General features: G+C 43.0%; 1 protein-coding gene across 1 annotated transcript; it reads left to right on the plus strand.

The window, feature by feature from the left end:
• Positions 1-905: 905 nt before the first annotated feature.
• C1H22orf39 (chromosome 1 C22orf39 homolog) lies at positions 906-7474 on the plus strand. Its single transcript, XM_075275990.1, has 3 exons — positions 906-987; positions 6171-6338; positions 7174-7474. The coding sequence occupies exons 1-3, from the start codon at positions 970-972 to the stop codon at positions 7306-7308; spliced, it is 321 nt and encodes a 106-aa protein (XP_075132091.1). The 5' UTR covers positions 906-969; the 3' UTR covers positions 7309-7474.
• The last annotated feature ends 2807 nt before the right edge of the window (positions 7475-10281 follow it).

Raw genomic sequence — 10281 nt, forward strand, 5'->3', positions numbered from 1 at the left:
CATTGATGTCAATGGGTTCCGTTTTCCGCTTTTTTCCCGAGTGGAAAACGGAACCCATTTAAAGTAAATGGGAGTCCTTTTTTCAGGGCTGATTCTGACGCGGGGTCTGCGCCAGAATTAGTGCCAACTTCCTCCATGTGAATGCACCCTAAGGAAAGGACCTGAGACGTCATTGGTCCTTTCCTTAGCCTTCTGACTAGCCTCAACGGGCATGTGCCATGACAACTTCCACCAAAAAACAAGCCCCGGAACTGGACATTGGAGAGCCAAGGACAGGTAAGTATGTTTTTTTTTTGTTTTATTATTTTTCAACTCTATTTCCTGGACAATCCATTTAAAGTGGTTTTGCCTCCAGAGCAGGTTATTCCCTATCCATAAGGATACAGGATAACTTGTAGTTCAAAAGAACTTCTCATTGAGGAGGTGATCAGGGAGTGCGGCGTTTCCATGGGAGCCTCAAAGATAGTCGAGCCCTGTACTACGGTTATTTACAGTTTTATATAATAAAACACCATCCTCCAATAGATCCATATAACAATACCACTCGTTGCTCCCCCCCCCCAAAAAAAAACAAAAAACATTTGGTCCCAAATAAAGAACACCAATCTTTTATTGTCAGTCCCATGTAAACAGCAGCATGAAGTCTCATATAAAACACTCCTTCTCCCATCAGCCCGTCCAAAATACAGTCCGATATAAACAACATAACTTCCTTCCTTAAGCCTCTCCAATATGCAGTCCCATGCAAATATCCCCGCTGTCCGTTCATACACGCCGGTATAAAGCCCATCAATCCTCGCCCCCTCCTGCCTATCACATACTCCGCCTCCGCCGGCTGCACGTGCACTGCGCCCACTTCCTGTATTCAGCACAATAATCCACGAGGCCCCGCCCCTTCCCGTTACGTCATATCTGTCAGGCGTAACTGCAATCTAGGCACGACCTGCCCTGTAGTGTTATCCTGCTAGCATGGCTGACTCCTGGCGGGTGAGTGTGGTGAAGGACACATGACATGTTATATGTATGACGAGTAGGTTACATGTTGGTGAGTTATGTATGATGGAAAAGGGTAGGCACTACATGTACAGGATATCTATCTATATATATATATATATATATCTCATTTTACTGGTCATATAAACATGTTTGACTATATCCAAAGTTCTCCAAAGAAATAACTGCAGGGACAGCAGAACCCCTGTAATATCTGTATGGACAGCAGCACCCTGTAATAACTGTATGGACGGTAGCACCTCTGTGATATCTGTATGAATGGCGGCACTTCTGTAATATCTGTATGGACAGCAGAACCCCTGTAATATCCGTATGGACGGCGGCACCCTGTAAGGACTGTATTGACGGTAGCACCTCTGTAATACAGTTAGGGCCAGAAATATTTGGACAGTGACACAAGTTTTATTTTAGCTGTTTACTAAAACATGTTCAGAAATACAATTATATATATAATATGGGCTGAAAGTGCACATTCCCAGCTGCAATATGAGAGTTTCCACATCCAAATCGGAGAAAGGGTTTAGGAATCATAGCTCTGTAATGCATAGCCTCCTCTTTTTCAAGGGACCAAAAGTAATTGGACAATGGACTCTAAGGGCTGCAATTAACTCTGAAGGCGTCTCCCTCGTAAACCTGTAATCAATGAAGTAGTTAAAAGGTCTGGGGTTGATTCCAGGTGTGTGGTTTTGCATTTGGAAGCTGTTGCTGTGACCAGACAACATGCGGTCAAAGGAACTCTCAATTGAGGTGAAGCAGAACATCCTGAGGCTGAAAAAAAAAAAAGAAAAAATCCATCAGAGAGATAGCAGACATGCTTGGAGTAGCAAAATCAACAGTCGGGTACATTCTAAGAAAAAAGGAATTGACTGGTGAGCTTGGGAACTCAAAAAGGCCTGGGCGTCCACGGATGACAACAGTGGTGGATGATCGCCGCATACTTTCTTTGGTCAAGAAGAACCCGTTCACAACATCAACTGAAGTCCAAAACACTCTCAGTGAAGTAGGTGTATCTGTCTCTAAGTCAACAGTAAAGAGAAGACTCCATGAAAGTAAATACAAAGGGTTCACATCTAGATGCAAACCATTCATCAATTCCAAAAATAGACAGGCCAGAGTTAAATTTGCTGAAAAACACCTCAAGAAGCCAGCTCAGTTCTGGAAAAGTATTCTATGGACAGATGAGACAAAGATCAACCTGTACCAGAATGATGGGAAGAAAAAAGTTTGGAGAAGAAAGGGAACGGCACATGATCCAAGGCACACCACATCCTCTGTAAAACATGGTGGAGGCAACATAATGGCATGGGCATGCATGGCTTTCAATGGCACTGGGTCACTTGTGTTTATTGATGACATAACAGCAGACAAGAGTAGCCGGATGAATTCTGAAGTGTACCGGGATATACTTTCAGCCCAGATTCAGCCAAATGCTGCCAAGTTGATCGGACGGCGCTTCATAGTACAGATGGACAATGACCCCAAGCATACAGCCAAAGCTACCCAGGAGTTCGAGTGCAAAAAAGTGGAACATTCTGCAATGGCCAAGTCAATCACCAGATCTTAACCCAATTGAGCATGCATTTCACTTGCTCAAATCCAGACTTAAGGCGGAAAGACCCACAAACAAGCAAGACCTGAAGGCTGCGGCTGTAAAGGTCTGGCAAAGCATTAAGGAGGAGGAAACCCAGCGTTTGGTGATGTCCATGGGTTCCAGACTTAAGGCAGTGATTGCCTCCAAAGGATTCGTAACAAAATATTGAAAAAAAAAAATATTTTGTTTGGGTTATGTTTATTTGTCCAATTACTTTTGAGCTCCTAAAATGTGGAGTGTTTGTAAAGAAATATGTACAATTCCTACATTTTCTATCAGATATTTTTGTGCAACCCTTCAAATTAAACGTTACAATCTGCACTTGAATTCTGTTGTAGAGGTTTCATTTCAAAACCAATGTGGTGGCATGCAGAGCCCAACTCGCGAAAATTGTGTCACTGTCCAAATATTTCTGGCCCTAACTGTATTTGTATGAATGGCAGCACCTCTGTAATAACTGTATGAATGGCAGCACCTCTGTAATATCTGTATGGACAGCAGCACCCCTGTAATAACTGTATGGACGGCGGCACCCTGTAATAACTGTATGGACAGCAGCACCTCTGTAATATCTGTATGGACGGCGGCACCTCTGTAATATCTGTATGGACAGCAGCACCTCTGTAATAACTGTATGAATGGCAGCACCTCTGTAATATCTGTATGGACAGCAGCACCTCTGTAATAACTGTATGGACGGCGGCACCCTGTAATAACTGTATGGACGGTAGCACCTCTGTAATATCTGTATGAATGGCAGCACCTCTGTAATATCTGTATGAATGGCAGCACCCCTGTAATAACTGTATGGACGGTGGCACCCTGTAATAACTGTATGGACGGTAGCACCTCTGTAATATCTGTATGGACGGTAGCACCTCTGTAATATCTGTATGAATGGCAGCACCTCTGTAATATCTGTATGGACAGCAGCACCTCTGTAATAACTGTATGGACGGTGGCACCCTGTAATAACTGTATGAATGGCAGCACCTCTGTAATATCTGTATGGACAGCAGCACCTCTGTAATAACTGTATGGACGGTAGCACCCCTGTAATAACTGTATGGACGGTGGCACCCTGTAATAACTGTATGGACGGTGGCACCCTGTAATAACTGTATGGACGGTGGCACCCTGTAATAACTGTATGGACGGTGGCACCCTGTAATAACTGTATGGACGGTGGCACCCTGTAATAACTGTATGGACGGTGGCACCCTGTAATATCTGTATGAACGGCAGCACCTCTGTAATATCTGTATGGACAGCAGCACCCCTGTAATAACTGTAGGGACGGCGGCACCCCTGTAATAACTGTAGGGACGGCGGCACCCCTGTAATAACTGTATGGACGGCGGCACCCCTGTAATAACTGTATGGACGGCGGCACCCCTGTCATAACTGTATGGACGGCGGCATCCCTGTCATATCTGTATGGACGGCGGCACCCCTGTAATAACTGCGAGGACAGAACATATAATAACTATAGGGACAGCATCACATGTAATAATTGTAGGGACAGAAGCACCTGTAAGGACTCAACACCCCTGTAACAATTGATGGAACATTACACCTCTGACTGCGGGACGGTCATTAGAGGTGCAGTATTCCTTCAGTTGTTTCAGGGGTGTTGAGTCCTTACAGGTGCTTCTGTCCCTACAATTATTATAGCATCCTTGTAGTAACTGCAGAGACAGTGTTACTTGCAATGACTGTAAAGACGTAGCACTACTGTAATAACTATAGGGACACAACATCAGTGTGATTACTAGAGGGACAGTAGCACTTGTAATGTCTGTAGGGACTCCTCACCCTTGTAACAACTGTAGAGACCATAGCACCTCTAATGACTATCCTGTATTTTCTTTGCTCTGCCCCAACTGCTCTCCTATCCACTCCTCTTTCTTCTTGACCCCTCAGCTACTGATTTACAATGTCTCCCTCCAACTGCTGTCTAAACCATCAGCTACAGGATTTGAAGGAATGTGAAGTTGGTCCCTGTTCACATGGTGGAAAGTGAATTTAACACCTTAACAACCAAGTAATAGTACTTCATTGGTCGTATGAGGATGTATGGAGACACTCAGGAGCTGTGTCCTCTCCATACATGGCAGATGCTGGCTGTATACTAGGGGGTCAACCCTAGTTGTCAGCTCCCTTATGGTCAGTGTCCAATTGTTTTTGGGTTGTCTGCTTTACTAGATGTCCTGCTATATTCTATTTACATGTATAGCTGCCTAGACACTATTTTTAATGAACTGAAACTGGGGCTTATTTTCAGAGTAGGGGTTAAGCATACTCCAAAAATCCTGAAAAATTATGCTAGGGCTTATTATCAGGATATGCCTTATTTTCGGGGAAACCTGGTATTATGTATATGTAGATAAAACACAGAATCCACCAGAATACGTGATTTCACAGCGTATCTACTCCATTCTGCACAGGTCACAGTGCATGCCTAGAAAACTCATATCTAAGTCACTAGGACCTGCTCCAGGTTATTGTGTCTAAGGCCAGGTCAGGATTTTGAGGCCGTATTCGCCTCAAAATCCTGACCAAAAAGACGGCTCCCATTGAAATTAATGGGAGCCAGTCAGGTGTTTTTTCGGGAGCCATTTGTTCCGGCTCCTGGAAAAAAGAATGGATATGCTCATTCTTCAGGCCGAGTCGCCTCACAAATCTGCCTGATGACACTCCTGACTAGGCCCATTCATTGGGCCTAATCCGGGGCGGAGTGTGCGACCGGATGCCGGTGCTACCTGTTTTTTGGACCAAAAAACCCTGTGCACTCAGCCTAAAGCCTATGCTCCAAGAAACGGGAAGCGAAAGACTATTTTAGCCTTAGTGGCCACAGTTAGAACTGCAGGATGTTTAGCTCTTAATAAATAATAACGTGGGAAGGGGGAGACCAAAAATTATTTAATAAAACAAAACAATTTCTTTAATCCCCCTCAGCTGGTCACCTGCTTAATATTTTATTTCACTCAGTGATCACGCAAAGCTCCTGGTAATTTTTTTTTATTTATTTATTTTTATTTTTTATGATTATAGCTTTGTTTTGTTTTTTTGTTTTAAATTAACAACAAAATTAAAAACAAAAACCATCCCCAGGTGTATCTGGCAGTGCTACAGCACAGGGATCAGGTTGAATGCTGTTCCCCATTGTCTCCTCCAATGACCATGGTGTAAGATGGTAAAGGAGCTAATGGTTACATTCCTGGCGATCCTGGATATTGGCTAATGTCTCTGGTGCACTGCCTATCACTGCGTGTTGTAATGGAGTAGCAGTAAATGATTGGTATTCTTGGATATGAGAAGAATGGGACCAATGGTTATCTTTATTACAAATAAACATAGCAACTATGTTCTCCTGAAAAGCAGGAAGCTCAAACAGCCGCCATTATCCGTCACAAAGCTCATTTGCAGAATGCACAGAGACTACACTGACACCTCCCTGCAGTATAGTACCGTCTGAAGGGATGATGGCTTAGATTAGAGAATTAAAGTATGGCCGTAGTAAAATACACTTTTTTCCCCATTTTCCTTGTTTCCGTCTTCAAAGCCTCCCCGAGACTGTGAGGACTATTGGGATGAATGGAAGTATTGTAAGAGCTTTAAGAACCGTTTCCACTACTACTACACTCATGGTGGAAAACCCGCCTGTCAGCAGTGGAAGACAGACTACATGGCCTGTAAGGAATGGGAGAAGAAGAGGAGTCATGAAGCTAAGGTGAGATTTTCGGAAATTTGTATAACTACATAATAGTACATTGCTCCTCTTGCAATGATCAGAGATAGGTCGGCTATTTCTAATATCTCTGCATGTTTACGTTTCAGTAGTGGTGATTTGTCAATTTAAAGGGAAGCCCTGTAGAAGTTAAAGGAGCTCTAGTTCAATCCACATGGACCATACAGGAAAACTTTCAGTACTCTGTTCTCCTGATGAAGGTTTTAGGTTAAAATAAAAGAAATCTTCCATGTACTGAGACTAGGTGATCAATGTTGAAATAGGATGGCATTTATATATTGGTCCAAACTTCAGTATTGAGGTCATGTACAAATATATTTGCTCCAATGTCTAAGGCTAAATCACACAAATACTGCTTCTTTTTTTGTTATTCCTGGCTCAAGCTGGACTTGTGCTGCAGATGTGCCATGGGCTTGCATGAGAATTGGCTGTTTTGTCATTCAGTAGGTTCCCCCTTGACTATAAACTATTCTTGCAGTAGACTGGATTACACATGGAACAAAAATAGTCTCCACAGAGTCATTGACCTCACCTCACTATTTTCATACATTTTTGGTTTGTTCGAAAGGTTCTCTTAAAGGGGTTTTCAAGGATTGCCACCTATCCACGAAATAGGATACAATTGCTTGGTCACTGGGACCTATGCTATTCACGAGATTGAGGACTGTTTGAAAGGAACATGTTAATATGGAGTTGAGTGACTGCTGTTATATGTCAGAGATCAGTTTTCCCTAAAATGTTTTTAAAATATTTATATGTAGATGTTTTTGAGATACTAACAGTAACGTGTTCAAAAACTATTTTTTCTTCTGTGCAGGAGGCTCTAATAAAGAGCGAAGAAGCACGTCAGAAAGAGAGGCAGAATAACAACCCAGTGTGGACTATGAGAAAGCGACCTCCGATAGACTGGCATCTACCACTGAACAGGGATAAACCTCAGCAGCAGGACTGAGATCTTTCCTGTATTGGAATAATTTCCGAGCTTTAACTCATGTCATGCCACCTTACCCACAATGGCACTGTCATTTTGTTAATTTATTTGTACTTCTCTTTTAAAACATTTTTTTTTTCCACAAACACCTAGAGTAAAAAAAAAAAAAAACCTTTCTAGTTTGGTCTGCTGTAATTGAAAATCAACTTTTTATCTGTTTTACTTGCTGGTTTAATCGCATTAGAAAGAAATATTTTGCGGTCATCAGTTTTCAATTGAATGTGTTATACACTATAAACACAGGACTATTTTAGTCTGTAATGTCTTTCATCACACAATGTGGCAATCTCCTGAGCCAAAATGAAGGAATTAGAATTTTCTACTCTGCTGGTCCTTGTGACCTCCATAGGTTAAAGGGAGTCTGTTACCAGAGCTCAGCTAATGAAAGATTGTGAATGACAATCTGTTTTCCCTTAGCCCAAACAGCTGCACAACTGGGGTAATCCTGCCCCTATGAGCTGTTAGGACAGGTGGAATATTTAATTACCTAACAGCAATCAACCCCTATAAGAGGTCAGAGGACCAACTCCCCTTTGTGTTAGTAGCAAGTAAAAGGTTTTAGACATCTTATTTAACAGGAGTAATATGACATAGTACAAACAAATGGTACAAATACAGCATAGGGAGGGAGCCTTGTGCTGCTGTTTGGGCTAAGGGAAAACAGATTGTCATTCACAATCTTTCGTTCCCCCTACGCCCAACAGCAACACAACTGGGGATTTAGCAAGTATCGCTTTACCCTAGGGCAGGTGATCCTGGCAAGCTGATGCCAATACTGAATGTCCAAATGCTGTGGACTCCCTTGTTCGCCACTCAAGTCTATAACGCTTCAGCGGGGGACCCGGACTGGAGCAGGGGGAGAGACCTCATCAGGACTGCGCAGCAAGGTAAAAACTTAGGGGGGGAGAGGGGACCCCTGTAAGAGGCCAGAGCACCTCTCCCCCATCCACCTGTCCTGTCCCACAGGACAGAAAAAACACAAAGGGGAGTTGGTCCTCTGACCTCTTATAGGGGTTGATTGCTGTTAGGTAATTAAATATTCCACCTGTCCTAACAGCTCATAGGGGCAGGATTACCCCAGTTGTGCTGCTGTTGGGCGTAGGGGGAACTGCAGATATAGGTTTGGGTCATTTAAATTAAATGGTGGTTTCCCCTTGTGAATCAGGCTCCTTGGTTAAAATAGAACAGGGTTTGGCAACCCCCGACACATTCCAAGAGTGGCATGCAACCCTTAAGCCTATGGCATGGCTACTTCCTCTTCTGTGCTGAGTGCTTTATAAAGGATGGTTATCTTCCCCCATTTAGCCAAACACTGGCACTTGCAGATATTGATCCTATCTATAATATGCTGGTCGGAGTATGACCTTGTTAGTGTACAAGTCACTCAATGTCCTCCATAGTGACACTCTGCAAACTATTGCAGACACGGTGGAGGAGACTGAGTGATGTGTACAGTCAAGTGGTCCTGAGCTATCAACAGCAACAATAACTACAAGTACCAGATGGTTGAAAGAATAGTCAGCAATCATCTTTATTAAAGAACACAGCACAGAAGTGGGAAATACAGAAGAATCACTTTGGGCAACAATGGGGTATTGTACTGTTTATAGAAGCAAAAATCGGGTATCATCCTGCGTATAAGCAACCTGGTATTCTATGCACAAAATAGCGCAGTATGCCGAACTATTAATTTTCTTTATCTACAATGAAAGCTTCTAACAGCATCCAATGCACATTTTTGTGCCAGGTTCACACAGATGTAATACTGAAATAATGTACACTCTGTATTACAGCTACAAATCCTGTTATGACCTACGGCACACAGAGTACTTTATTCTCGGATGATTTATTTAAATCGACGCACCATACGAAATAAGGTTACCTACCCTGGACATAGAACACAAGTCTGCTGCGGGGTGTACAAAGTAATGGCAGGGTGTTGGAGATGTATGTGTATTGTAGCTAAATGTGGTACATTTGATGTAGAAAACCATGCAAATGCTGAAACAACTCCATTCAGATCCCTAGAATTATGTACCACGTGTGAACCTACCCATACAATCCCGTGCTGTATTTTGATATTTTACACTCCAGAAGTTTCACTCTATGGATCGGTTTCACATGGCCACCTTGGGACTTCAGAAAACCAATCCATGTATTGTCTGAATTTATCACCTCAAACATTGCTCAGCTGGTCACAGGAGAAGTCTGCATGGAGCCATCACTGGCTGAGTGGGCTGTAGGATTCAAATTTTATGGAGGGCATACAGTGCGATTTAAAGGGTCAGTCCAGAAATACCATTTTTGATTTTTAAATAGTGTCCCCCATGTAACTTTGTAGTTCACTTACTTTGTCAATTTTGTTGTGAGCTGTTCACCACTTAACCACTCCATGCTCGATTTTACAGGATCTGGTGACATTGGGGGGACTTCCCGGGCACAGAATGTCATTGAAGCACTGCCCCTTTTACATTCTCATAGTCCCCCACACAATGAGCATTGCAATCTTTCTCTTTCTGGATCTGCAATGTCACTAATCAAATGGGATGTTCTGATTGAGATTTCTCCACCCAGATGGGATTCAAGTGAGGTGAGCAGGTCTCCAACAGCTTTGTGTGTCTATAGCAGGGGTGCCCAAAACGTTGATCACGTCACATTTTTTATTTATTTTACTTTTTTTTTTTTTTTTTTGTTTGAAACAGCACATGAAAGCTGCCGCTCTCCTTGCGCTGGTTCAGACGTCTACATTTCAGCGTAGGCGGCGTCATCACGCCGCCTACGCAGACGTCTGCCAGGAGAAAAGGATGCAGCAGCATCGAGGTCGGTAAGTATGAGAAATTTATGTTTGTTTTATAATAGGTTGCTACCTCATGGAGTATTCCCAGCAGATAGTGGCCTATTTACCAACCTCCCCGGACCTGTGGCGGGCGGTAG

The sequence above is a fragment of the Leptodactylus fuscus genome, chromosome 1 (genome assembly GCF_031893055.1).
Source record: "Leptodactylus fuscus isolate aLepFus1 chromosome 1, aLepFus1.hap2, whole genome shotgun sequence".
Classification (NCBI taxonomy): domain Eukaryota; kingdom Metazoa; phylum Chordata; class Amphibia; order Anura; family Leptodactylidae; genus Leptodactylus; species Leptodactylus fuscus.

Excerpts from the sequence above, each read along its gene's own strand:
- C1H22orf39 (XM_075275990.1), top strand. Across the intron at positions 6,339-7,173 it reads AGAGGAGTCATGAAGCTAAG|GAGGCTCTAATAAAGAGCGA; the intron begins GTGAGATTTTCG and ends TCTTCTGTGCAG.